General features: G+C 47.4%; 1 protein-coding gene across 4 annotated transcripts in view; it reads left to right on the forward strand.

Moving 5' to 3' along the window:
• Window positions 1-11755, forward strand: part of TXNRD1 (thioredoxin reductase 1) — a 58596-nt gene extending 46841 nt beyond the window's left edge. For all 4 annotated transcript variants that reach the window (XM_036301129.1, XM_036301131.1, XM_036301128.1 and 1 more), the window contains exon 14: window positions 9805-11755. In XM_036301129.1, coding sequence (XP_036157022.1) covers window positions 9805-9867 — 63 coding nt within the window. In that variant the 3' untranslated portion in view covers window positions 9868-11755. The remainder of the gene's footprint in view (window positions 1-9804) is intronic.
• The last annotated feature ends 16196 nt before the right edge of the window (window positions 11756-27951 follow it).

Below are 27951 nucleotides of genomic sequence, written 5' to 3' on the forward strand. Positions count from 1 at the left end.
ACTGTCACTGTCTGCCTAGGGGAGGAGCCAATTAACTTTTTCCCCCCTAACACATAACTTTTAGCGAGTATGTTAATGTCCTAGGGCTGCCTTAACAAAATAGCACAAACTGGGTGGCTTAAAGCAAAGGTATTCTCTCAGACCTCTGGAGGCTAGAAGTCTGCTGTCACGGTGCCAGCAGGGCCACGCTCCCTAGACGCTCTAGGGAAGAATCCTCTTGCTCTTCCCATGGTTGCTGGCAGTCCTTGGTGTCCCTTTACTTATAGGTGCATCACTCCGGTTTCTGCCTCTGCCTTCACGTGGCCTTATCTCCTATGTGTCTGTGTCCAGATTTCCTTTTATCGTAAGGGCATCAGTCATTGGGTTAGAGCCCACTCTAATCCACCGTGACCTCATCTTAACTTGATTACAAAGACCCCATTTCCAAATAAGGTCACATTTACAGTTGCTAGGGCCTCAGACTTGAACATATCCTTCTGGGGGGCTTAATTCAACTCACAACAATGAGTGTATTTAAATTCTTGATGCCAGTCCAAGAGGCTTAAAAGCTACCACAATCATCTCCAATGTGGATGAAAAGATAACTTCCCAGTTTACATCTGTGTGTCTAATGTTTTAATCTGAATTCAGCTCTCACTGGGCTGGTTAGAAGGAAGACCGCTGAGGGCTTGGCTCCTGCGGCCCCCCCTTGGTAGAGTTGTGCTGTGACTCAGCAGTGGTGGGCCCGGCAGCATCTGGCAGGGTAGCGGCCAGCTGGGCAGAGGGGTGCAGTGAAGAGGCAGGACATCTTCCTGACGCCCCCCTACAGGGAGGCCAGCCAGAAGCCTGTTTCCTTGGTACACCTGGCACATTGAGAGCCTTTTCTAAGCATTTACCGCTGTGCATCTCCATCTGTTGATTCTCTTTTTTGACGTTGAAGCTCTGAAGCTAATTTCACTGCTTTGATAGCCCCGCGCCCCCCTTTTTCCCCGGCTATTGGCTGATTTATGAGATAAAAGTTGGGTGCAATGTCACTCTGTGAGCACACTTGTTGTGCAGCTATGTGCACAGCACTGTGCTGGGCCCTTGAGGATACAGCAGGGATGTAAGATGCACTTAAGAGCAGGGAGGCAGGTGAGTGAAGTGCAGTTCAGTGTGTCAAGCCCTAGGACATGGTAATAGTATCATGTGCCGGGGTCCAACCCCAGCAGGTCCAGGGGTCCCCAAAGGCGTAGACGGAGTCGGCGAAGAAGGAAGGACACGGAGACAGTGTTCAGTTGATCAGCAGCCTAGCCAGGATCTCTAGCCAGGATCTCCAGCCAAGTTCTGGTCTGGATCTCCAGCGAAGTTCTGCTTAGGATCTCCAGCCAGGTTCTGTGTCCATGTTCTCTTGCTAGGTTCTCCAGGTTCTCCAGCCAGGTTCTGTAGCCATGTTCCCTCGCTAGGTTCTCCAGCCAGGTTCTGTCCAGATTCTCCAGCCAGGTTCAGTCACCAGGTTCTAGTCAGGTTCTCTTGCCCACTTCTGTCTCTAGAGAACGTTCTGTGTAGGTTCTGTGCCTAGGTTCTGTCTCTCTTGGTTCTGTATTCTAAGTTCTGTGTTCTAAGTTCTGTGTTCTAAGTTCTGTGTTCTAAGTTCTGTGTTCTATGTTCTGTCTCTTGCTGTCTAGTTACATCTGTATTTATACCAGTTGATTCAATCCTATCAATCTCTATTACAAAGGTTAGGGCGTTTCTTATCTCCATTCCAGGGAGTAAAGATTATGTAGCTTAAGCATGATTGTTCATAGTTAAAGTGATTAATTACCCGCCTCGCACTTAGTTAAGAGGTTTTATTCCCTCCCTAACTTCAGGGGAAAATCCCTACCTGGGGAAACAACCTTTCTCAGAGACCTTGGTTAAAACACATAGTGCCAAGAAGGTGAGCAAACATATTAAGAACAGTATGCCATATATGCCTGGTCCCTTGAAACAGCAAGCATGGACTGGCTCCCGGCAATCATGTGGTGTTTGGAGTAGGGATACGGGGCAGGGGGGCTGAGGAGGGAGTCTTGCCTAAAACTAGAAGAATGTGTTGTGTTAGCCAGTCAGAAAGAGCACCAAATGCAAGGCCTTTGTGGGAGCAGCATGGCTCACTCAGGGAACTGAGAAACCCTCAGTACTGCTGTAGCTTGAAGAGCTTATAGGTTTAAAAATCATATATATGTAGGTACACACTTATACATACATACACATACACATACTGGAGAAATAAGTGGAAGGTCATGGCCTTGTAAATCAAGGTGCAGGTCACTTTTACTTTATCCTGAGGCACTGGGCTTCAGCTGAGAGAAGCTTAAAGTGGGAATAACATGATCAGACACGTTGAGAGAAATCACTCTTGCTACACTGGAAAATAGACTGGAGGAGACATGTCTAGAGGCAAGAGTGGCAGCCTGAACTAGGATGGTGGCAGTGGAAATTGAGACACTGATCCATTGAAATAGAAGGGCGAGTTGATAGTGCTGGCCAGCTGGTTGGAAATGTGAACAGGGAAGAACTGAGAATGATTCACATTTGTGTCTGACGTAGGGAGCGATAGAAAGAGCAGGTTCTAGGGGAGAACTCCGATGACAGCACTGATGTTTGTGTGGGTTCCTGTGTGTGTCCAGCACTCTGCTCTATATGTATCGACTCAGCCCTTGGAGGAAGCCCAGGAGGTCGGTGCAGTAGTATCTCCATTTGACAGATAAGAACAGAGAGGTTGAGCAACTTGCCCACAGTTACCAGCTTGGAGGTGGCAGAGCCGGGATTCAAATCCAAGCCATCTGACTCCTGAGGCACCATGTAGTACAGATGATAGGCCATTTCCACAGACCGTCTTACAATATTTAACAGAATTTAAAAAATGGAAATGATATTGGTGACAACATGAGCATAATGATGACACACAGACCTGGGTTGTGATCTCAGCGAATTCTTCTCAGTGAACCTGGCATGTCACCTGGCTTTTCAGGAGCTTAGTTTCCACGTTAAATAAATTAGAGATAATATCTAACTCATAGGGTTGGTGAGCAATGCTATGTGGAAAGTGGAAGCGTCTCAGACAGTTCCTGGCATATGATAGCTACTCAGTGACTGACTACATCTGATAGATGGGTTTCCCCAGGGTATTTCATTATAGAAGTGCCTTGACTAAATGGTCATCACTACAGTATTTTTAAGGGGAAGGGGGAGGGTGGGTGGGGAAGGAATATGTATTTTGAAAAAGCTCCTCTGGACTTTTTAAATCCCTGGTTATGAACTATTTGCTTAGAAATTCGAATTTGAAAAACCAAAGGCTTCTAACCCCTGGCTATGGAAATCTTTTTTGAAGCTACTTGATTGAGGGAAAGTGAAATTTGATTGGTAGGGCATTTTAGGGACCCTTCTCTGTGCTAAATGCTGGGGTCTGACATGGACTTGCTACTGGACCACTCACTGCCTCTTCATGTCAAGCTATATACTGTAGAGGGGCGCTGCTCCAATGCTGGCCACAGAATGTTTGTTACTGTCCTTAGTGAGTTAAGGATGGAAATGAAGAAAGGTTTAGAAACTTGGAGAGTAATTTGACAGCATTGGATTTAATAATTAAAAGTAATATGCCTTTTAAAAATTCATTTTCCTAATACATTTTATTGCATTTCACAAGTGTCAGTCCATTGGATGGCTTAGAAATAATAATTTAAACACTGGTCCTGAACACTGCTTTGAAGTGCTGAGAACTAGTCCCAGCTCCCAGGCCAGCTGTGGGCGGTTGGCAGAATGAATCATCAAATGATGTCTGTTAACACTGTTTTGACAAAATAACCCAGGCAATTGAGCAACCTTTGCTTTTGAAGAGTAATTACTTAGAAAAGTGGACAAATTCCTCAGTTGAGACTTTGCTCTTTGGAGCAATATCACTTCTAAAGGGTTTTCTTCTGGAATTGCTCTTGTTTTTGTGTGTGTGTGTGTGTTTTAAATATATTTTTGTTGATTTCAGAGAGGAAGAGAAAGAGAAACATCAGTGATGAGAGAGAATAATTGATTGGCTGCCTCCTGCACCCCACCCCTACTGGGGATTGAGCCCACAACCCAGGCATGTGCCCTTGACTGAAATCGAACCTGGGACCCTTCAGTCCCGCAGGCTGATGCTATCCACTGAGCCAAACCATTAGGGCAGGAATTGCTGTTTTAACCAGAAGCCCGTTGGTGTCAATATGAGAGGGAATCTTAGCTCGGGAGCATCAGTGATGCATTAGCATTATTCAGTGTGAAGATAGTATGGTGATAATTTATTCTGGACATCTGAGCAGCAGTATTTGAATGGGAAACTGGTTGTACATCATTTGGAGTCATAATTTCAACTTGTCAAGTATAAATGTAGGGGAAATATAATAGCTCAAGAGGAAAGAACATTAGAAAGGCCCCTGTGAAATGTCTTTAAATGAACTTCAGTGCCAAACATCAAACGTTTTAATAGTCAACATAATCATAGTCTAGAGCAGCGGTTCTCAACCTGTGGGTCGCGACCCCTTTGGCGGTCGAACGACCCTTTCACAGGGGTCGCCAAAATACATCCTGCATATCAGATATTTACATTATGATCCATATCAGTAGCAAAATTACAGTTATGAAGTAGCAACAAAAATAATTTTATGGTTGGGGGTCACCACAACATGAGGAACTGTATTAAAGGGTCACAGCATTAGGAAGGTTGAGAACCACTGGTCTAGAGTGAGGGGTTCTTGTGAGGCTGGGAGGTGTTGGGAGCAGATGTGCGTGTGAGGTGAAGCCCGAAGCAGTGTTTGACCCTTTGTTAGTGTTCTTTGTGTTGCACAGAAAAATATGAAGGGGCAGCCTCGGTGCTCGTTTTTTAAAATTTTATGAAGCTTCTAAAGCAGTTATATGCAAATGAAATCTTTGTAAAAATCGACCCCATCAGTTTTTTCATGTCTACGAACAAACAGTGGCAGTATATTGGCTTCCCCCATCTTTTTAATGTGAGTGTGTTATCGGTATAAGAAAAATAGATAAGAGCTATTTCTTATCTGCTTGCATGTTTGATAGGTTTTATTTTCTTTCCAAATCGTAGGTTCTATTTCTAAATTAATTCCCAAGAAAGAAAACTTAAGCTGGCAAATTCATAAGCCTGAAATTTCTTTGAATGCATTCCCTGGCTCTTTATTGTTCTTTCATTGTAAAAATTGAAAAGAGAGTGTGTTTGTTGATATTTTCAGTTGCCCATGATATCATTCTAACAGCTATTTTCATTATTGAATATTGTCTTTCTGCCCTCTTCCACAGTCACACATTTTTTAAGCAAAGGAACGTTATTGCTTTTCCAAAGAGTCATACTAACTTACAGTGTCATCAGCATTGAATTCAAGAGTACTAATGAAAATGCTGCAAATTCAGTGTAAAATAAGTTATGGGGATAACTTATTTCAGGAATTTTCACATATCTTTGCTAACAAGTATGAACTCTTTTCTCATCATTACTTTTCTGGATAAGAATTGTTTATAGTTTCCTCCAACTTCCTATTTTAAATGTTTTCGGGTACAGGCATTATTTCTTGGATCTGAATTTTTTGAGGTGCTGATGACATATTGGTATATCAGGAAGGGGAGAGGCTTTGTTACTGTTTTAAGCTAAAACAGACCAAGGGTTTTTCTCAGTATTGTTTCTCCTTTACATAACAGCATTTCCCCCTTTTATTCAAAAGTACTTTTGATGCTGATAGCTGTTGTTTTGATTTGTATAAGTCAAAGTGGCCTTGATATTTTTGTGCTCTTTCATTTTTGTATTAAAAACCAGCAAATCACTTGTTTCTCAGGAGCCAAAGAGACAGCAGACTAAAAAAAGAAATCCAGGTGCCAACAAGGATGCAGGCACTCAGTGAGTCCACACAAGAGGCCCCCAAATAAGCCATGGCGCCCAGTCTCAGTAAGACAGTTACTGGCTTCAGAGGTTGGTCCATCCCTGTAGGGTAGGACTGATGGACTCGACAGAATCTTAGCAATGTTACCTCCCAGTCTACTTAGTGCAACCAGAACGATTTGGATTAAAATATCAGTTGTACTCAGAGATCAAATATGTTTCTAACTTTAATTTATTGGACACAAGCCCTTTTGTGTTTTCATGTCTAGGCAGTATAGATGGACAGTTGGGTGATGTTTTGGTTTGGTGTGTTTTGCCTATAAAAGCAAAGGTTTATTCCTTGCTGATGCTCTCTGGTCTTCATGGATGAGCTCAGCTTCTATGCATCTTCACCAGGACCAGGCTGATGGAGCCGCTTCCTGAGGCAGTGCTGGCACGTGGCAGAGGGGAAGGGAGGTAGGCAAGCACACTTGGCGTTCAAGAAGTCATGCATCCCAATTCCACACACGTGTCTTTGGCCAGAGCAAGCCCCGGTCCCCAGGTCTGTGTCCCAATAGGGTGGAAATGTGTGGTCCACACAAAGGTCATCACAGGGAGGTGAAAACACTATATGAGTTATTATAAAGTGTCAACACAACGAGAGATCAGATTTAACAGATAAAAAGCAAAATATGTGACTCAGTAATTGACGACCTATCATAGTATGAAGGTGGAAGAATTAAGAACTAATTCCAGGTACGTGGCCTGGGCATCCAAGTGGTGGTGATGCCAGCATTGGGAGGAACGGGGTTAGGGGAAGAGAACGGGTTCAGTGCTGGGCATTTTAAGTGTGAAGTGTCATCCAAGAAGAGGCACAGTTAGGTCTTACTGGTGTGTAGCTCAGGAGAGACACAATGGCTGGAGAGATGGCTAATTCATCTGCCTAGGAGGGTGTAGTTGACTGAACGAGACCACTGTCATAGGAGGGTATCTAGATGGGAGAGAGCTGAGGATAGGGCCCTGGGGTGGTGCTTTCTGGCCTTGTCATGTCCTGCATGCATGGGCAGTGGCAGTATTTATGCAACACATTGGAGTAAGTACATTTAGGTAGCTCTGGTCTACAGCCAGCCCGCCCAGGGGCTTGGCCATTGCGAGGGCTGGGTCAGTCGGTGCTTCAGTACCCCTATGCCAGGGCTGAGGAATAGCCACAGAAGAAGGAAACAGGGAAGATTACTGTCAAGGAAACAAAGGGAGGAGAGAATTGTAAAAGGTAGGTGAGATCAGCAGTGGGAAATGCTGCGGAGAGGCTGTGTGGAATGAGACTGCAAGGTGCCCTCTGGATCTGGCAGCTGGAGTTACTGACGAGCTCAGGAGAGGTGTTCACGTGGAGTGGTGGGGGCAAAGCCAGATGTCAGTGAAATGGGGAATAAAAATAGACCACAGATTCCAACAGCTTACGGTTTTGGCTGAAGGAGGACAAGAGACATCAGTGATAGAGCTGATCATAGTGTTGAGGGAGGATTGTGTTATGATAAATGCGATCTAAGAAAGACCAATGGAAAGAGCAAGGTTAAGAATAAAAGGGGTGAGGTCAGGTGATGTGTGAAATAACGTGAGGAGATGAGACCCAAATCCCAGCCTGGAGGGGGCATTCTTGCCCTGAATTGTAAGGGGGGAGGTTTGATCATAAGAGCAGTGGGTGTGGCGCACCAGGCAGGTGATGGTGACTCTGTTTCCCCTTGTAGGGAAAGGTGTCATCTCTTGTTACTGTTTCCCTCGCTGGAAAAACTTTTGAACATTTTTTGGTGGTGTTGGTCTGCTAGTGACAAAATCACTCAGCTTTTGTTTGTCTGAAAATGTCTTTATTTTGCTTTCTTTATGTATTTTTTGTTGACTGTAGAACTCTAGGTTGACAGGGTTTTCTTCTTTCAGCACTTTGAATCTGTGCCAGATACCCATGTTTTGTTGTCCTCCTTTCAAGAGTCCCGAGTTTTCTTGTGGACCATTAATGTCCTTGTGGCTCATTGGATCCTTTGGGGGTTTGTTTTAAGCTTTGTTAGGGTGGTCTAGGGTAGGTGTTACTCTGGTAATGCTTAGCCTTATTCCTAGGTATGGCTTTGTGGGGGTCTCCACTGGTTGTCTCAGGGGTTCAGGGAAGCCACTGGACTCTAGGTCGTGAGAACTGGGACTTCTCCCAACCCCGAGTGGGCTCTGGTGGTGGTTCAGCTTACAGCTGTCTGGCTGTGGCTTCTTCCCTGGCCTCGTGAGGGCCTGCCCCCTAGACCTGCACAGCTTGGTATTCAGCCAGAGATGAGGGACCTGCATGCAGATCTCTGGAGCTCTTTATCTGCATAGCTCCTGCCTCTGGGAAATTCTGCCCCACAAATCCAGCTGCCTCAACCTCCCCAGTCTCCCTTCTTGTCGCTGCAAGTCACCAGGATGTCTGTGCTCTCTGGCTCCTGCACCAGCGTCTCCTAGATGCCTCCAGGTAGACAGCCAGGCCTGTGGAAGGCTCATCTTACTTGTTTCTTTGAGTACAGGAATCACAGCCCAGTGCCTGTCGTCCCATATCTAAAATAATGGTTTCATATATTTTGTCTAGTTTTTTGTTTTTTAAGCTGAGAGAGATGGTTTGGTACCAATTACTCCAGTAGGACAGGAATGAAGATCTGTTTCTAGATGTAGAAATATGATGTTTTTTTAAATCTCGACTCTGTTTCCTGTTTGGTGAAACTACAGCAATAAGCAGCTGTTGGTTAGGCTACCTTTCGGTAGACTTGTAGGCCAGGATTGCGACACTGGTGTTCCACGGAAATCCTCATATGTGGCAACCTGTGTTACAACCAATCACTTAGGACTCCTGCTAAAAATGAGATTCCTGGGCCCTACCCTAGCTCTGCCAAATGAAAATCCGTATAATTTCTGTGTGTTTCAGTCAGTCTAAACAGGCTGTGTTCACTAAAGTTGGAGAAGCATTGTTTTACATATACGCCATCTTGTAAAGCAGCAAGTTAAAGCTGCCTGAAGATGTTAATTAGCTGTAAATCCACCAGTGCCACATGTTTGCAAGGATGTGAAATGAGAACTTGTCAGTCACTGCAAATAAGAGTGTCAGTTGGTCGAACACCTTGGAAATCCAGTCAAGTCAGAGCTGCATTTCCCCATCCAACCCAGCAATTGTACCTCCAGCTGTAGGTATGAGGAGACTCCTGGATGCCGCAGAGCATGTTGCACATGGCATGTTGGCAATAGCTTGGATGGCCAACCAAAGGAGCCTGGATATGTAATCGTAATAGATGCACCACTTGAATGATTTGGATATGTAGTGTACAGCATGTGTAGCATACTGTAGTAATTGAATACTCTTCAGTGAAAAATGGAAGAATTAGAGCTGTGTGTCCGTCCATATGGGTGAGTTACAGAAACATGTTTAGCCTAGAAAGCAGGTAGCAGAAGACACTATCTTGCCATTTTCATGTAAAGTTTTAAAAACTTACAAAAGAAAACAGGAAGAAATTCGTAGGAAGGGTTGGCAGTGATTGGGGGAGAAGTAGGGAGGAGGCGACCAGGAGGGGCACACGTGGGACTCTAGCCACATTCCTAAAGCACCCTGAGCTGGTTGGGTACACGGGTGTTTGTAATGATACACCTTGCACATTTCTGCGCGTCCCAAATAGTTCATGTGCGTTTTCTTAGAGAATAGACAGGCAACTTGGGTAACTTGTTTTAATTACTCTTTTCCTAATGAAGTTTGTCATTAAAACGTAAGTATTTATCTCTTTCGCCTTTGTTTTAAAATGTTTTCCCCTTTTATTCTCTGGAGAAGTTGAGGATATCAGTGGTTATATCACTTCTCTGTTTCTTTCCTTTTAAGTCGTCATTTTAACTCCATATGTGTGGTGTGATCTGAACTCCTGTTAACTCATCTGCTCGTGTGTCTGAGAATCTCGTGCTTTCTCCTCCCACAGGTATTCACGACTCTGTCGGTGACCAAGCGCTCCGGGGGGAGCATCCTGCAGGCTGGCTGCTGAGGTTAAGCCCCAGTGTGGATGCTGCTGCCAAGACTCCAAACCACTGAGGTGTTTCCTTGCCCAAGTCCAAGGTGAAGTTTTCAGGAAGCTTCTTTGGCTTCGACACCTCTGTGTCCTGGGCCTGTATCACCCGAGGCACCCTTGGATCTTATGGGTAGGAGGTGGTGAGTGGAAGGCGGGCAGCATCACACTGGGGTCACCATGACGGACTCGAAACTGACCTTCGGCAGTGCATCGTAGGGTGCGTCCATGAAGTCACTGGCCTAAAGCCCCCGCGGTGGGCCGTGATGGAACTACTGGCGAAGCAGTTTTCGCAAGACTCTTTCTGTGGGTTTCTTATCCCCTTTGCCAAGCTTCTGTTGTTGATTACTGTTTTCTATTTTCTCCAAGGTGTTAATGATACTAGAGATGAAAAAAAATGTTAGGGCTCGATTTTTGTCCAAAGCAAGTCTTGGCTCGCGTATGCTCATGGCTGCCTTGTTGCTTGGGAGGCATGGTTTGGCTCACTTGGAGGCTGATAGGCTCATCCCATGATCCAGAACTGCCCTGAGATTCAAATGTTCTGTTCTACTCGACTGACCCATTCAGTGTCTCCCCTAACAAGTTACATGTTAAAGCAAGTAAATGTGTGGTCGACTCTGGCCAAATCTGCCCCATGTGTCCCATCACTAGTTACTGTTTTTTGTTCTGCTTAGGAGAGGAAATGGCTACTTAGCCAGCCCATCTGGGCGATATTCCACTGCACGGACCCTACTGGTCCAGTACGATCGCCATCATTATTCATCATGGAGGCAGGTGTGCTCCTTAAATGGGGAAAAACAATACATGTCTTTATTGAGTCTGTTGCATGCTGGTCTAAGTGAGCTGAAATGCTTAATACTTGTTTAAAACATTTTTTTTTTTTGAGGGGGTTAGCTTTAGCTTTAAGCTAAAAGCACAAAATGTCACGGCTTTATTTTTCATGTATGTTACGTATCTGTCCCTTGCTAAGAACTACATTTATAGGAAAATGGGTCTTTCCACACTACCATTCAACACTTTTGTGGTAATTACTTTTTTAAGGTAGCTCATTCTATATCATAAGTTATTATTTTTGAACACAGGTGGATGTGAAGGATTTTTGTTTAAAAACCAAATGGTTTTGATACTTCTGTTGAGTGAATGACTGTACCTGGTGGGGTTTTAGCGGAAGTGTCTGTGCTTCATTAACATTCCAACTTGTGTTACCAAGAGGAGGTATCCACAGTTACAGACTCCTGTGTGAATGTGCTGACTGAGGATCATACTCGGGCATCTTCTCACTGTGTAAGTTGGATTTAAATGTGTGCTGTGGCCATCAGGCCTCCCACCAGCAGTCCTGTAGCTCCTGTTTCACTCCCTCCCCTCTGCTGGTATCTGTCAGCTACAACACCGAGTAGTTGATTCCAAGTACATTTCTCGTCACCTCAGGGAACCCCTGCTTGTGCCTGGCATTCCATCACAGAGCATAACCCTCCCACAGGGCCCTGCCTCGCGCCCTCATCCCACCTGGTTATGACGAAAATGAGAAAAGGAAAAACAGAAAGGGAAATTGAGGCAGTTGACATCTAGTTTTATTTTTTTTTTTAATATGTTTTGTCTCCAAGTCTGCCAGTCTCTGAAATTTGAACAGGAGGCAGTGAGAGAGGATTGTGCCGAATCATGTGGTTCTCCCTGCTCAGTGGAATGGAAGCTTCTGCCCCCACAAGAAGGATTGTACTTTATGGACTTGTCTTGTTTAGATTCTGTACTTGCCCATTGTATTGAAACATATTAAGTTCTATGTATTTTTGTTATAATTCTTCTGAAAAAAAAAACAAACAAAAAACCCAAACACCAATGTGAACCATTAAAAGGTATTGATAACCAACCCTGTGTGCCTTCTTACTGAATGGTGGTCTTGGGGTTCTTTGCATGAGCCTTCTTATCAGCGATCGCGAGAACCAGCTGCTGAGGAAGCGGCAGTGATGGCCTCTCAGGACTGGGCGGTATGCTGACGTTTACAAATTTATGGCATCGACTTTTCACATTCCAGTTTTTAGCTCGTCCTGATTTCACCTGTCAGTCTTGGCCTTCAGGGTGACGAAACCACCCCTCCTACTCCAAGTCACTCTGGGTCCCGGGACTTGGTACGCCCATGGCTGTCTCTCTCTGTTACTGAGTGAAGAGACGAGAGGAAAGTATGGAATGCTTACATCCAACGCACGGTGGACACAAAGTGAATAAACACTGGTTAATATATCTTTCAGCTTGACTGGGACATGGGGTGCTCAGCTATTTGGCTAAACCTCATTTCTGGTTTGACTGGGAGGGTCAGATGTTCCTGAATGAAGTGAGCACTCGAACCCGTGGACTGGAAAGCAGTTTGCCCTCCCCGGTGTGGGTCGCATCATCTGTCCCCTGAGGCTCCGACCAGAGGAAGAAGGAATTCAGCTCTTCCTACCCGATTGCTTGAGCTGGGACATCCACCTTCTCCTGCCCTCTGGACTCCTTGCTCTCAGGCCGCTGGACTCGGACTGAACTACCCACTGGCTTTCCCACCGGCTTCCTGCATCTCCAGTTTGCAGACGGTAGCAGGTCTGGGACTTCTCAGCCTTCACAATTGCACGAGCCAATTCTTTATAGTAAATCTTTTCTGTATGTGTGTATGTATATTACATATGATTAAAACAGACCTTGCCCTGAAGCTGTGCATGGTTAGGAGGGCAGTTGAGGCCAGCAGTGAACAAAACAATAATCCTTGTCCTCAAGGTATTTACATTACAGTTGAGGGAAATGTGCAGAAATACCAAGTTAGTTACACAACGTGAAGTGGTGGTGGGTGCCTGGAGCAGCGGTTTTCAACCTGTGGGTCGCCACCCCTTTGGGGGTCAAATGACCCTTTCACAGGGGTCACATAAGACCATCGGAAAACACATATACAATTACATATTGTTTTTGTGATTAATCACTATGCTTTAATTCTGTTCAATTTGTAACAATGAAATTGGGGGTCATCACAATATGAGGAACTGTATTAAAGGGTCGTGGCATTAGGAAGGTTGAGAACCACTGGCCTAGCGCATGTAAGAACCGGCACCATTGGGAGCCGTTGGAGGTCTCTGGGCAGAGGAGGGGTGTGGGTCAGGGTTGAGGCAGCCTGAGGCTTCGGGCAGGATGGAGGTGACCGCAGTCATCCAGGGGAAAAGCTCTTGGTTCAAGGTGGTGGTAGATGCGGTAGGCAAGTCCTGGTGGGATTTAGCGTTGGATTGGATGTGGGTGGGAGAGAAGTCAGGAACGATTTCAACTTTTGGGGCTTTGACAACTGGGAGGATGGAGGCAGGAGGTGTCATTTCACTGAGATGGGAAGTGATGGGAGGAGGGGCAGGTTTGAGGGGAGCATCAGAAGCTCAAGGTTTGGGTCCTGAATTTGAGATGACTGTCGGACCTCGGAGTAGAGGTGGCGAGGTGGCAGTTGGACATGAGTCTGGAGCTGCAGAAAGAAGGTCAGGATGGAGAGTTAAATGTGGGTCAGCCCAGAGAGGGTGTGTCAAGTCCCCAGGAGGAGGCCCCCAGGGCACGAGTGCAGGGAGAAATGAGGAAATCCCTGCTAGAAACCAGCAGCTGCCCCAAAGGAGAATAGAGCAGAGCCAGAGAACCTCTCACAGATTCTTCCTTTCATGAAGAATGGCAGGTTTTAGACCCGTAAATGTGGGCAGGGAAAGGACATTGCAGGCAGGCAACCAGACAACATGGAAACAGAAAATAAGAGGAAGATGGACAGGTGAATTGTAAGCAGCCTGTGAAAGGCCCCAAACAGCAGGCCAATGCTTTGAATGGCATTCTGGGGCCGTGGGGAGCTGGGAAGGTACCGGACTGCAGGCTGGGACTGGAGTGAGGAGAGGCGTGCACATACTGGATTAGACTTGCACCATCATTTCCCCTATTCCTGGTCCTGCATAACTGATGGGCTGTTCAGTTGGGAGCAGATTAGCATCCTATTGCATTCCAGACTGAGATAACACTAGTTTGAATCAGCTTTGCCACCTCTTGGCCAAATTTTCCATGCTTAACCTCTCTCTGCTTCAGTTTCCTCATCTGTAAAATGGGGATATTCATTGAGCCTTCCTAGGGTGGCTGTGAGGGTTACACAAGTTGAAACACATGAAGCACTTAGAACATGACCTTACTATGCAGAGAGTAAGCATGTGGTCAAATTGACTTCTTATACAATTTGGTCAGAGTAAAGAGAGATGAAGTCACAGGCAATTGCAAGTCAGAGCAGCGGTCGCCAACTGGTGGTCCATGAGGTCCGAAAGGTTGGCGATGGCTGAGTCAGAGCAAGAAAAAGGGGCAGTTGTCCTGGAAGAGCTGAGATGGATATTACCCTGGAGGCTGGAGCTCTGAGACCAAGGTGCTGACCAGTTCACTTTCTTTTTTCCTGAGGCCTCTCTCCTTGCTATGAATAAGGCCACAGACTTAAAAGTTACAGGGCTTGCGAATCAAAAGGGAAGGACAGCCTGGCCAGCATGGCTCAGTGGTTGAGCGTCAACCTATGAACCAGGAGGTCACTGTTAGATTCCCGGTCAGGGCACATGTCTGGATTGCGGGCTCGATCCCCAGCAGGGGTCATGCAGTAGGCAACCAATCATTCTTTCTCATCATTGAAGTTTCTCTCCCTCTCCCTCTCTGAAATTAATAAAAATATTTTTTAAAAAGGGGGCAGGAGGAGAAACAGCTCAATCACTGTATGTTCAACTATAAAACGAGTGCCAAATAACAAAGGTAGACACGGAACAGATGAAGGACCTACATGTATATGGTGCAGCCATAAAGTCTTTATGGTAAAGGTAGAAAAATATCTCTGTGACGTAAAGGTGGAGAAAGACTTCTTAAGCCACGGCCTAAAAGCATGAACCATAAAGCAAAGACATCGTGTGGGCCAACTGTATCACAAGTTCTGACCCCAAAGACCACCAGGAAGGAGTTAACAGGATTAACAAGAAAATCAGGAGAAGCTAATTTCAGTGTCTAGAACTGACGAGGGACTTAGACAATGAATTCTGCCCAATCAACAAGAAGACAGGAGCCCCAAAAGAACATGGACAAAGGACATTGAATCGGTTATTCCTGAAAGAGGAAACCCCATAATCTAACAGGAGAGATATACACAAGCTTCTGGCTAATTAAGAGGTTAATAGGATAATGAGGGCACGTTATACTCACCAGATCTGCAGACATCAGGAAGCTGATTAATGCGTAATGAGGGGACCTGGGGCTCTGCTGACGGGAGGATAGACTGCTTGTTGCTCCGTGGGGAGACAGATCAGGCACCTCAGACCCCAGAACCCAGCAGTCCTGCTCCTGACATCAGCCCCGGAGAAATTCTCACACATGTCCCCAAGGGAAAGTGCTTAAAGATGTCCGCTGAGCATCTTTTTGGAAGTTGGACCCAATCCTGCTGTCTCTCCCTGCAGGGTGGACAAGCAGGCCAGGGTGGATGCAGGACACACGGCATTCTGGGAGGTACCATGACATGGGTAGATGCAAATGAAGAAAACCAAGGAAGAGAATGAGCCCTACAACTGCTGTTGTGTATTAAAGTGACACACCTCTTACAAGAACCTCTACAAGCAGCACCCAGCCAGCATAGCAGAGCGGTCGACTGTGAAGGGCAGAGGAGGAAGCAAGTGGAAATAAAAGGAAGTTAAAGAAAAAGAGGGCACACACTAATGCCAGCTGTCCTGCAGCCCAGGTGGCGAGCAAGGACTCTCCAAGCCTTGCTTTCCTTCCCCATAAAGTGGGGATAATAATGGTGCTCACCTCCAGAGTTGCTGGGAGGATCACATTAGCTAATACGTATGTAGAACTACTCAGAATAGTGGCTGACACCAAGCGGGTGCTGGGTGAGTGGGCGCTACTATTCGTAGCAGGAGGAGGAGGAGCTCAAATCTCGGCATAGGAGGTCCAAAGAAGTAAAGGTGCAGTGCTGGGCCCTAGCTGGTTTTGCTCAGTGGATAGAGCATCAGCTGTGGACTGAAGAGTCCCGAGTTCCATTGCGGCTGGGCACATGTCTGGGTTGCCGGCTCGATCCCCAGTGGGGGGTGTGCAGGAGGCAGCCAATGTGTCTATCTGCCTCCCTTCCTCCCTCCGTCCCTCCCTTCCACTCTCTCTGAAAACAATGGAAGAATATCCTCTGGTGAGGATTTAAAAACAAAACAAATTAAGGGGCAGCTTTGGGATTCAAGCCCAGGATGCTGACCTGCCTCTTTAGACTTCAGCCAGGCCCCCTCCTGCCCAGGCAGCAGCCAGGGAGTCTGTTGGTCTGGGAAGGACCAAGTGACTCTGAGCCCCTCTGACTTGGAGTGTGGCTCAGAGCCCCATTTGATGCTCAAGGAAGTGAGGGTGACCTTAGGGAGAGCGCTGGGCCAGCAGGGGGCGACCCAGAAGCACAGGCTTGTCTCCAGCAGGGGACAAGCACAGAGCCAGCGTGGGAAGCATTCCACGCTCTGCCCCCATCGCCCACCTGGAACCCCACGTAGGCCTCCCCTAAGAGAATAATTACAAAATTAAAAATGGCCCCATAAAGTATCTTTCCATTTGGGAACCCTAGAAGGCGACACTGATGGGTGTTATCGGGGCTGACGCCTTCCTCCCTGCACCCCCAGCCCTAGTGTGGAAACAGCCCTGGGGATTTTGTGGGATGAGTTCCCCATCCTGGAGGTGGGTGGTGACTGGTCCATCGCAGGCACCTCCCTTCCCTGACTTCCTTCCTACTGTAGTAAATTTGAGCCCGGTAGTTGGTGAAATGAATTTCTCATGGTGAAGTGAGGAGCTGGGAAATGATTAGGAATGCAATTGCCTTGCCTCCTGTGTGGCTCACGCAGCTTGAAGAGTGCTTTGTTATAAATGTATTTTTATGGTTTTGGTGGCATTCTGCCGGGGTTCACGTCCAGGACCATTCAGCAAAGGAAGGGAAGAATGTCAGCAGCTGATCATAGCAGGACTCATCCCTGGGGTGGGGGGTGGGGGACAGGTAGCTCTGAGAGACTGCGGTGGGGGCTCCGGCTGCCACAGGCACAATTTTAAAAGCTTGTCGCCAGCATCATAAATCCTGCTCTCCCCCAAGCTTCTGAAATAAGGCTCCTCTGATAAAAGCGCCCACCCCGCTGCACGCCAGGACCTCACTCGGCTCCCAGGTGGGCCAGAAAACAGGGCATATTGCTCCATTTCCCAGAAAAACCTCGGGGTGGTGGCTCAGGCTCAATGTGGACAATCTGGTGTCTTCAGCAAATCAAGTCAAGGGAGAGCAAAGAGGTGGAGGGAGCCTGGGCCCCCAGGTGACCGGCCCCGAGTACCTGCCCACCTCCATCTGCTGGGTGAGAGAGAAAGACGCGTGTGTCTTATTGGCCCCCTCTTGGAAGGGACTGCACTTGGGGACTCTGATACAGCAGCTTTACCAAATATAGCAGCATTCCAACTAATACAGCAATTGGAGGAAATTTTTTCAGAAAATAACGATATGAGAAAAAGCTTATAGTTTCTATTTCAATGAAAGGAAATCAGTATATAGACACGAGATTTTTAGGGCAGTGAAACTATATGATACTACAGTGTTGGTTACGTGACACTATACATTTGTCCAAGGGTGATCCCCATTGTAAACTCTGGACTTCGGGTGATAAGGATGTGTCAGGGTAGGTTCATGGATTTTACAAATGTGCCGCTCTGGTGGGGGATGTTGCTAATAGGGGAGTGCGTGCGTGTGTGTGTGTGTGTGTGTGTGTGTAGGGTCAGGAATTAGAGGAAAGCTCTGTATCTTCTGATTAACTTTGCTGTGAACCTAAAACTGCCCTTAAAACAATAGCCTATTAAAAAAAAACCAAAACACCCAGTTTTAGAGACGTGCACCAAATATGGAAGACCCAGATGGTGTGGCCTCCGTCCGTCTTCTCACGGCTAGTGGAGAGGCCCACGTTTATTTGACAGAGCACCTGGGGCTTGGAGTGTTTTGTGAATAACTCTCTATGAAAGATGCCCAGGTAGGTTCCCCGAGGTTCGCCTGGGCCTGATGGTCTGAGGATCCCTCCAACCAATGAATGAGCAAGAATCTCATCACAGGACAACCCAGCCTGTTGCTATGGAAGTGACGACCATGGGCCTCACAGAGTGGCTGGGACAAGTGCAGGCAGTTCCCAGCATGTTTTCCTTTTATCCTTTGGGACATTGATCTTAGAATTGCTCCGTGCGATGGTATACTTGTCCCACCTCTTTTGGATTCAACACAGCTACTAAAACTACTAGAATTATGCAGCTTTGCGTTAGAAGGGCTGATTTTGAGTCTGCGTATGTTTCAGAAATCTGAATTTAGTTTTAGATAATGACAGTATGTGACTCTCATTAGATTCATGAGGTGTTGTATCTGAGGAGAATGAGGGCATTAATTGTATTTATAATGAAATTCATTAGTGCATAAATAAGAGGCATGAATATTTTATTCATGACTATTAAGCGCTGGTAGACTAGGCCAGCGCTGTGCTGGGTCTGAGTTTGGAGTCATCGCTCTGTTTCTGTAGCTTCTCTGCTCCTTCCCTCAGGCAGCCACACAGGCACATGTGTACACACCTCTGCCCAGGCCCCTCGCGCAGCAGAAGGAGAACAGTGTTCAGGTGACATGTTCTTTCTGGAAGCAAAAACATGTCAGGTCTGATCTAACAGGAGTGGGGAACTTTTCTTCTGCCGAGGGCCATTGGGTATTTATAACATCACTAGAGGCCCGGTACGTGACATTCGTGCACTGGGGTGGGGGGCGGGGGGAGTCCCTCAGCTCAGCCTGTGCCCTCTCACAGTCCGGGACCCTGCAGGGAGCGGGCCTAAGCTGGCAGGAGGACATCCCCCGAGCCCAGCTTCTGGCTGAGTGTCTCTACCCCTGTAGGAGTACACTGACCACCAGGGGGAAGCTCCTGCATTGAGCATCTGCCCTCTGGTGGTCAGTGTGCATCATAGTGACTGGTTGTTTGGCTATTTGGTCAATTTGCATATTAGCCTTTTATTATATAGTATTCACTTAATATAAAGTTGTGTTGCTATGAATAAAGCTCCTAGATTTATTGAATTTCAAGTCCCACCTGCAGTTGCCTTGGCAGGGCCAGATCAAATGATTTCATGGGCCTTATGCAGTCTGTGGGCCAGATGTTCCCCATCCCTAAAACAGAGCCTCCGTTATGTGGATGCAACAACAGAAACAGGCCCTCAAAACTTCTGACGTTCTGTGTGACTTGGGGTCCAGGTCCCAACGATAGATTCCTTGGATGGCTTCCCTCGATGGCTTGGAGCCTTCCTGGTGAGGGCTGTACCCTCCCCCAGGCTCCCTTCCTCCCTAGCTGCAAGGGAGGCTGGGAAAGTGAGTTCCTTTTAGCTTTTCCAGTCTATTGAGTGGATCAGCCAATGTACAGTGTATATCTCAGTATCTAAAATAGAGGCAAACTAGACAGTGGAGGGAAACGGAGGAAAACGAATCTTTGTTTCCTGTCTGCCCTCCTCCTGCAGGCTCCCCCACTCCCCCTACAGTTGTAGGGCTCAAAGAGCTCCATAATGTGCTGCATGAGTTATAGTCATCATCTGGAATGTCAGAGCTGCCAACGGGGAAAGCAAAGTGAACCATCAAAGTGGGCTGCCTTGACCCCTGTTTACTTATTAGAAGGTTTGGGTTTGAGTTAAATCATCATTAAGCAGTCGAAGCACTCGCTTTTACACCTCACCTCTCATGACCCCTCCTCGTCTGGCCATTCTTTATCCTCAGTGCAGCAGGGGCCAGTCCGTTCTCTCCTTAAATAAAATCAGTGAGAAACCTCCAGGTACACTGCAGGGCGTACACAGGCGCGGTGAATGCCGACTGGGCTGGGAGCGTGTTAATTCACCAACAGGGAGAAAAGTGTCAATATTTGTGGGGAGGCGAAGTTGCCACACGTAAGAAAAGGCCACATTATGGAGATGGAATGTTGTATGCAGAGACGTTTTTAGAACCCGGGAGGATCAATAAAGAAGAGTGAAGTACGTGTGTATAAGAATTAGGCACAGACGAGCCTACTGGCTAAGACATAAAGCAAGACTTCCATAAGCTACCCCAACCCTCACCGCCCCACATCCCCATTTCAAGAAATAATGGACATTTCCCAGGGACTGTTCTGTGCAAAAATCTAAAGGTGCTCATGCCAAAAGATGGAGGGGGAACCACTGCTACCAGCCACCACAGCGGTCTGTATCCTGAGTGGATTGGCTGCTTTGTTCTCCAGTCATAAAGGGATTAGAGAAGGGCAGTTCAAATCCCAGCTCAGGCACGTGCTGTGTGACCCTGGGCTTGTTGTTGGACCTCTCTGTGCCGCAGTTTCCTCGGGTATGAAATCACCCCATAGCATCAGTACTTTCCTCCCATGGTTGTGATGATGACTAAACAAGTCAACTTAGGTCAGTAAGGAGCTGGCAACAGAGCTGGCATGTGGGCAGGGCTCCGTGGGAGTCAGCGATTATTGGACGTGAGCGCCGGCAGGCAAGCAGCGGATCTGGCCACAGGATGCTGGCTTTTCCCAGCTATGCCTGCGAATGTCTTGTGCCGAGCAGAGATTTTGAAAGCAACGCATGTATTTTCTAGAAGGAAGGCCCAGAGAAGGGGTGAAGGGGGGAAGTGGGAAGAGGGTTGACCAAGTGTTGTATAAACAGCATAGGAATTCAGACTTTTCCATCAGATGCATTTCAGTTTCAGTTTGAACCCTGTTGCTGGTCGGCACTAGTGTGATCCTGGAGTAGTTCTCTGCCCTCGTGTGTGAAGGAGAGATGGTAAATGCTCCTGGCCCGAGGGCCGCTCAGAAGGTGCAATAGGACACTGATAGAAAAAAGCTGGCGCATGCCTGGCACATATGGCGTTCAACAAGTTAATGCGGCAACAATAACTCAGTCAGAAGCAGCCTGCGGCTGTGGGAGAGGGATTTGCCTCTTGACTGTCTGCCCCATAATCCATCATTTCACTAAACAGCAGACCCTGATGGGGTGCAGGGTGGAAGCGGTCCCAGCTGTGTGTAGGGGGGTGCTAGCCACTTGGGATCCTCTCTCAGCCGGTGGGTGCGTGTGAGCAGTGACTGGGGCTGGGCTTTGAGAGGTGGGGGTGTCAGGAGCTGGTGTTGGGTGGGGCAGGGGCTGTAAGCGGAAGAGACTGGATAACCTCCATGTAGCATGGGCCGGGATGGGGGCCTCCAGGTGAAATAGCAGGCCCCAATCTAGGCTTTCTTGGCTGCAAATGCTACCATTTCTAGTTCAGAGGATTGTTTTTGTATTTGAGACCCACTCAGGAAGATCAGGAATGATCAAGATTATTAAAATATAGAATGTTTAGCCTTTGGGGCAGAGACTATGTCTGCTTTGTTCACTTATCCCCAGGGCCTCAAAGAATAGGTACCCAATAAATACAGGTTGATTAAATAACTGAAAATGAATTTAAGTAGCTGGTATTTGAAGCTCCCATATATACAAAGACGTTTGTTACAGCATTATCTATATATATAAAAGCCTAAGTGACTGTCTGACCGTTTGACCATTCGACCAGTAGCTGTGATGTACACTGACCACCAGGGGGCAGGTGTTCAACACAGGAGCCAAAACCATAGCATGGAAACATGGAACAGACTGATGAATCTCAGAGAGAAGGGAGGAAGGGGGAGGACAGAAAAAGATTAACCAAAGATCTTATATGCATACTAGAGGCCCAGTGCCTGGATTCGTGCACCGGTGGGGTCCCTTGGCCTGGCCTGCACCCTCTCACAATCCAGGACCCCCCAGGGGATGTCGGACTACTGGTTTTAGGCCAGGCCGAGGGACCCCACCAGTGCACAAATCTGTGCCCCGGGCTCTGGTTTATAATAGAGAACTAGTTTTTTCTAGTCTGGTTAAGAAGTCTGTGGTATTGAATACAATGTAGTGGATGTTAGTATTAGAGTTAACAGGAGGAGTATAAAACATGAAAAAGTGTTTATGGAAAATACAGGAAAAGATTATAGATGAAATTTAATAATGTCGTGATTAAAACAATATAAATGTGTAAATCTAGATGAAGATGCTAAGGCACATTTAGAAAGGAAGTTATTATTGTGTAAAATTAGTGGGCTTATGAGCAATTAAACACTTCTGATAATGTTTTACACTGGCTTCGAGAATATCTTTAAACTCTTTTAAAGACGCTTTCTAAACCGATGAGCCAGTTCACTGTTTTCCAGGGTCTGCTTGGTGAGCTGTGAAGGCCTCATTGGACAGGAAGGGGCCTTCTGGAAATTTCCGTCTCCCCACTTCCTGGCTCAGGGCAACAGGTTATTCCAGGCAAACACAGTGGCCTCAGGTTCTCAGTGCAGAGGGCCTCCCGGGGACCAAGGTGCCATCATCTGTGCTGGTCAGACGTGGCCAACAGAGGGCTTTCCGGGCTTTTATTTCCAAAGTCTGTTCCTTCTCTTCTTTTTTTCTTTCCCAGATTTAGTAAACAGCCTGGTCTGTGGTTGGAACGTGTGGAAGGTAGCCTGGTCCCTCCCCTCCACTGCTCGTCCCTGCTGCTTGCGGAGCCCAGGCCTCTGCCCCCCTCCCACCCACACCCTCCTGTGGTCTGACGGGGACCCAGCACTCGCCCAAAGCAAACCTTTGCTTCTGCCCATGTCCTAACGGACGTTTGATTCTTTGTGGGACCCCCTGGTATCCTGCCCAGCTGTTGGGTTGACTTGCTTCTGGAACTACAGCTTCGAACTATCCAGGCCTTTGTTTGCAACAACCACACTCTGGGACGGGGAAATAGGTCTCTGTGGAGGTCCAGGCGGAGCTGGGTGGGCTCAGCCCCACACAACTGGGCACCAGCGAGACAAAGCCCAGTGCCACACAGCAGGCGAAGCCAGGTGGGCCCTGAGAGAAAGTCCACTGCACCTCCTGTGGGGCCCTTCTTTCTGCACCCATGTCTGGGATTCCTCTTACGTGAGTTAGAGCAGAACTCTGAGGGTCAGCTTTGGGGGCTGACAGGCTAGAAGGGTCTTGGTGTTTTTCTGGCCCCACCTGGCATTACAGGGAATGAGCAAGAATGTCCCTTCACTTCCACGTCCCAGCTCAGCCACTTACAGGGCGAGTGTAATAACAGCTCTCATCCATTCATCTAGTTTGGTAGATGCTGCACGTTTTATATGCTTCATCCTTTTTCTTTTTTTTGCTTCCTCCTTTCTCATCTCTGCAGCTGTGGGCTGTGTCTACGCTTCAGCATTGAGGCCCAGAAAGGGCAAGCTGCTGGCCTTGGGGTGCCCGTCTTGTAGATGGTGAAACCAGGATCCAAACACAGATGGGTTTTGCTCCCACGCTGATAACTTAATCCGTATCCTTATTACCTCCTTCTGTCCTGCTAAGCCAGTTTCCCTTCTGAAGCAGCAGAACTGTGTACCGTGCTCACTTCTCCATAAACCCAAACTGCACAAATCCTGAACACCCAAAAGTTGTGTTTTAAAAAAACCAAACACACACACTTCTAGCTCCAAAACTCATACAGCAGCAAAACCTGTGCAGAGCTGCCATGAAGCTCCTTGTGGTCTCGATTTATCCAACTCACTGGGAATGTTCATACGTTTACTGAGGAAACATTAATGATGAGTTGGACTGTGGGTCCGCCCCATATCTGCTGGAGGCGAGGCACAGTGCACGGAATGTACACAGCAGAGCTCCTCTCGAACCCGGGAAATCCCGATTTCTGAATGGCGTATGGTCCCAAAGGACTGAGCTGAGCGCTGAGGTCTGTGGAACCTTGCCCACTCTCGCTTCCTGGCCCCCTGCTTGGCCAGGCCCTGTAGGAACTCTGGAAGCAGTTGGGTAACAAAGGTCAAAGGTTGACAGGTACACACCCTTTGACTCAGCAGTTCCTCTCCTAAGAGTTTCTTCTAAGGATTCAGCATGTGAAAATCTGGAAATAGAGTAAATACCCTAAACTCAGGAAATAGCTTTGAAAAAGGCTGATACATTCAAACAATGGAACCCTATGAGCCATTGGTGCTTGACTTGTAAGTCTTCTAATCTGGAAAAATATTCATTAAGTGCTGTAAGTGGAGGAGAGACCCCAAAGTTACAAGCAGTACATACTATATGGTCCTATATTTGTTAAAAGGAGAAAAACCAACAAGAAAGAACAGTTTTTATTTATTTATTTACTAGAGGCCCTGTGCACAAAAATTTGTGCACTCGGGGAGGGGTCCCTCATTCTGGCCTATGCCCTCTCGCAGTCTGGATGACCACCTGCTGGCTTAGGCCTGCTCCCTGGGGGATTGGGCCTAAGCTGGCAATCAGACATCCCTCTGGCAGCCCGGCAGCACTCGGGGGATGTCCACTTGCCAGCAGGGAGCAGGCCTAAGCTGCAGTCTGACATCCTTAGTGCTGCTGAGCAGGCAGGAGAGGCTCCCACCACCACTGCTGTACTGGCAGCCTTCAGCCTGGCTTGTGGCTGAGCAGAGCTCCCCCTGTGGGAGCGCACTGACCACCAGGGGACAGCTCCTGCATTGAGCATCTGCCCCTGATGGTCAGTGTGTGTCATAGTGACCAGTCATTCCCAGTCGTTCTGCTGTTAGGGTCAGTTTGCATATTACCCTTTTATTATATAGGATAGAGGCCTGGTGTATGGGTGGGGGCCGGCTGGTTTGCCCTGAAGCGTGTCCCGGATCAGGGTGGGGGTCCTGCTGGGGTGCCTGGCCAGCCTGGGTGAGGGGCTGATGGCCGTTTGCAGGCTGGCCAAGCCCCCCGGTGATGGAAGCTCCCAGCCTCTCCTTTTTTTCTTTTTTTTTTTATTCTGAGATTTATTTACCTTCTATAATTGAAACTTTGTTGCCTTCAGTGGAGCTCAGAGCCAGCCAGGATGGGTGGGTAGCTTGGCTTCCTCCATCACTGGAGCAACCAAGCCTCCTGCTCGCTCCAGCTCTGTGGCCACGGCCGGCTGAAAGCAGGTATCTGGGGTTTATTTATCTTCTATAATTGAAACTTTGTTGCCTTCAGTGGAGCTCAGAGCTGGCCACGACAGGCAGGAAGCTTGGCTTCCTCCATCACTGGAGCAACCAAGCCTCCTGCTCGCTCCAGCTCTGTGGCTGCTGGCCGCCATCTTGGTTGGGTTAATTTGCATATAGTCACTCTGATTGGCTGGTGGGTGTGGCTTAAGGCATAGTGAAGGTACGGTCAATTTGCATGTTTGTCTTTTATTAGATTAGATGTATTTATGTATTTATTATTTTTTATTGATTTCAGAGAGGAAGGGAGAGGGAGAGGGAGATAGAAACATCAATGATGAGAGGAAATCATTGATTGGCTGCCTCTTGCATGCCCCCTACTAGGGTTTGAGCCCTCAACTAGGGCATGTGCCCTTGACCAGAATTGAACCCAGGACCCTTCAGTCCGCAGGCCAATGCTCTATCCACTGCGTCAAACTGGCTATCGCAAGAAAGAACAGTTAATCAATCCTAGCCGGTTTGGCTTAATGGATAGAGCCTTGGCCTGTAGACTGAAGGGTCCTGGGTTCAATTCTGGTCAAGGGCATATGCCTAGGTTGCGGACTCTTCGATCCCCAGTAGATGGCAGTCAGTCAACGATTCCCTCTCATCATTGATGTTTCTCTCCCTCTCTGAAATCAATTATCCTATATAAATAAAAGGGTAATATGCAAATTGACCCTAATGGAAAAATGACCAGAATGACCACTGCACCAGTCACTATGAGGTGCACTGACCATCAGTTGGCAGGCTCTGATTGCCTGACAGTGAATGGGGAGCCAGGGGTGGGTGGCAGGGGAAGCGGGCAGCACCAGGCCAAGGCCCCTGCCCTACCAGTCACCCCACACACAGAGGGCAACCTGCGGGCAACCTGCAGGCAAGAACAGCTGACCTCTTGGTTCCTTCCCCCAGCTGTCAGGCACCAATCACCTGATGGCAAAAGGGGAACTGGGGTGAGTGGTGGGAGGGGGAAGGGCCAGCTAGGGGCAGCCAGGGAAGATGGCCCTGATCGCAGGCCAGGCCTAGGGACCATACCCATGCACGAATTTCGTGCACCAGGCCTCTAGTATATATATCTCTCTTTATATATCTATCTCACTGTCAATCATTTCCACCCCGGGAAGAACAGTTCTCCAGCTTTCTCACCCAAAGGACAGCACTGGGCTCTTTGCCTGGAGCTGGCTGGCTGGCCGTGGATCTGCAATGAAAAGGATGCTTTCCCACTGATGTGATTAGGATGCTTCCTGTCCTCAGCACTGCCCATCCAGAGCCAGCAAAGTGAGGCGGGCATGCTCCCCCCCACCTCCCCACCCGCCCACCCCCCTCCACCCCCCAGCCAGAGCGCTAGGTGGATTGCAGTGGCTGCACTTTCTGCAACCTGAGGTGGGTCGTTTAGGGATTTTCATCTGTTCCTTTGACAAACATGTCTTCTATTTATCAGGCCCTGCGCTAAATGTCAAGGATGTAGAAATCAGTAACAGGAGGCTCCTAAGTTGTCTTCTTCCCAGTGGCTGTGGTGATACCTTACTCATCTCTGTCTTCCACGTTTCTCATTTTACCTGCTGTCGCATAGATGGGGGCTCAGCAGATGAAGGACAAGTGAACAGGGTCCCTGTCACAGTCCTGGGAAGGGTAACAGATAAAGAAATAAGCTGGATAAGGTTATGGGCAGCATGTCCTGGTGGGGACACACAGGAGGGACGATTCACTCTGGGGGCAGGGTGAGGGGAAGACTGGCAACTGGTCTGGATGGATGATCTCCTTATTCCCAAGCCTGTGTTCAACTCCATGGCGAAGACAACAAGCTCACTCAGCGCCTCTGACCCAGTCTGCATGTCAATGGCAATGCCAGTGCTGCGGAGGAGCCCGGACAAAGGTGCTCTCCTGCCTTAGGTTCCTAAGAAAGGATGGGCTGACAAAGACGACTTAGGCTCCTGCCTCTTTAATCCCGTGTGTTCTCCTTTCCTTTGCTGTCTCTCAAAGTCAAGGGGGCGGTGGGGAGAGGAGAGTCCTGGGGTCGGGGGGCTGGGAAGGGGGGTCCACAGGTAGAGTAATTTTATTTTTCAGAATTTCGGTTTCACTGCTCTAAAAATGCCCTGTGCTCTGCTCACCCCCTGATAACCACTGATCTTTTTCACTCCCCCCCATAGTTTTGCCTTCTGTAGATGTCATATAATTGGGCTCACACAGTGTAGCCATTTCACACGAGCCCCATTCCCGTAGTGATATGCATTTAAGGTCCCTCGTTGTCTTTTTGTGACTTGACAACTCACTCCTTTTTGTGCTGAATAAGATTTCATTGTCTGACCCCTTGCCTTCCCACTTTATTCTCTTCTTTCAAAATTGTTTTAGCTATTCCAGTTCCTTTGCCTTCCCATATAAAATTTAACACAATCTTGTCTATTTCTACAAAAATCTTGCTGAGAGTTTGAAAGGGAGTTTCGTGTTACTGATTTCTACATCCTTGACATTTAATGCAGGGCCTTATATAAAACATATCAGTTTGGGGAGAATTGACATCTTTTACTGTATTGAGTCAGCCAATCCATGAACACGTTATGTTTCTTCGTGTATTTCGATCTCCTTGGATTTCCTTCATAAATATGTGTGGTTTTCAGCATACAAGTCCTATACATGTTTTATTATATTTACAACTAAGTATTTCATATTTTTATGAACAACTGTAAGTGGTATTGTTTTCAAATTTTGATGGCCAGATGTTCATAACTATTATATAGAAATACAACTGATTTTTGTATATCTCTCTCGTATCTTGTGTCTTTGCTAAACCCACTTATTTATATAGCTTGAGGATATTTTTTTTTTGTAGATTCCTTGGCAATTTTTTACATGGACTATCATGTCATCTGCAAACACATCTTCCTTTTCTGGTCTGTATGCCTTTTATTTCCTTTTCTTGCCTTATTTCACTGGCTAGAACTTGCAGCACCATGCTGACTAAGTGGTGAGAGTAGATATCTTCGCCTTGTTCCCAGTATTAAGGGGAAAGCTCTCAGTCCTTCACCATCACGGATGTTAGCTGTAGGGTTTT

This window comes from Myotis myotis, unplaced genomic scaffold (assembly GCF_014108235.1).
Source record: "Myotis myotis isolate mMyoMyo1 unplaced genomic scaffold, mMyoMyo1.p scaffold_m19_p_3, whole genome shotgun sequence".
Lineage (NCBI taxonomy): Eukaryota > Metazoa > Chordata > Mammalia > Chiroptera > Vespertilionidae > Myotis > Myotis myotis.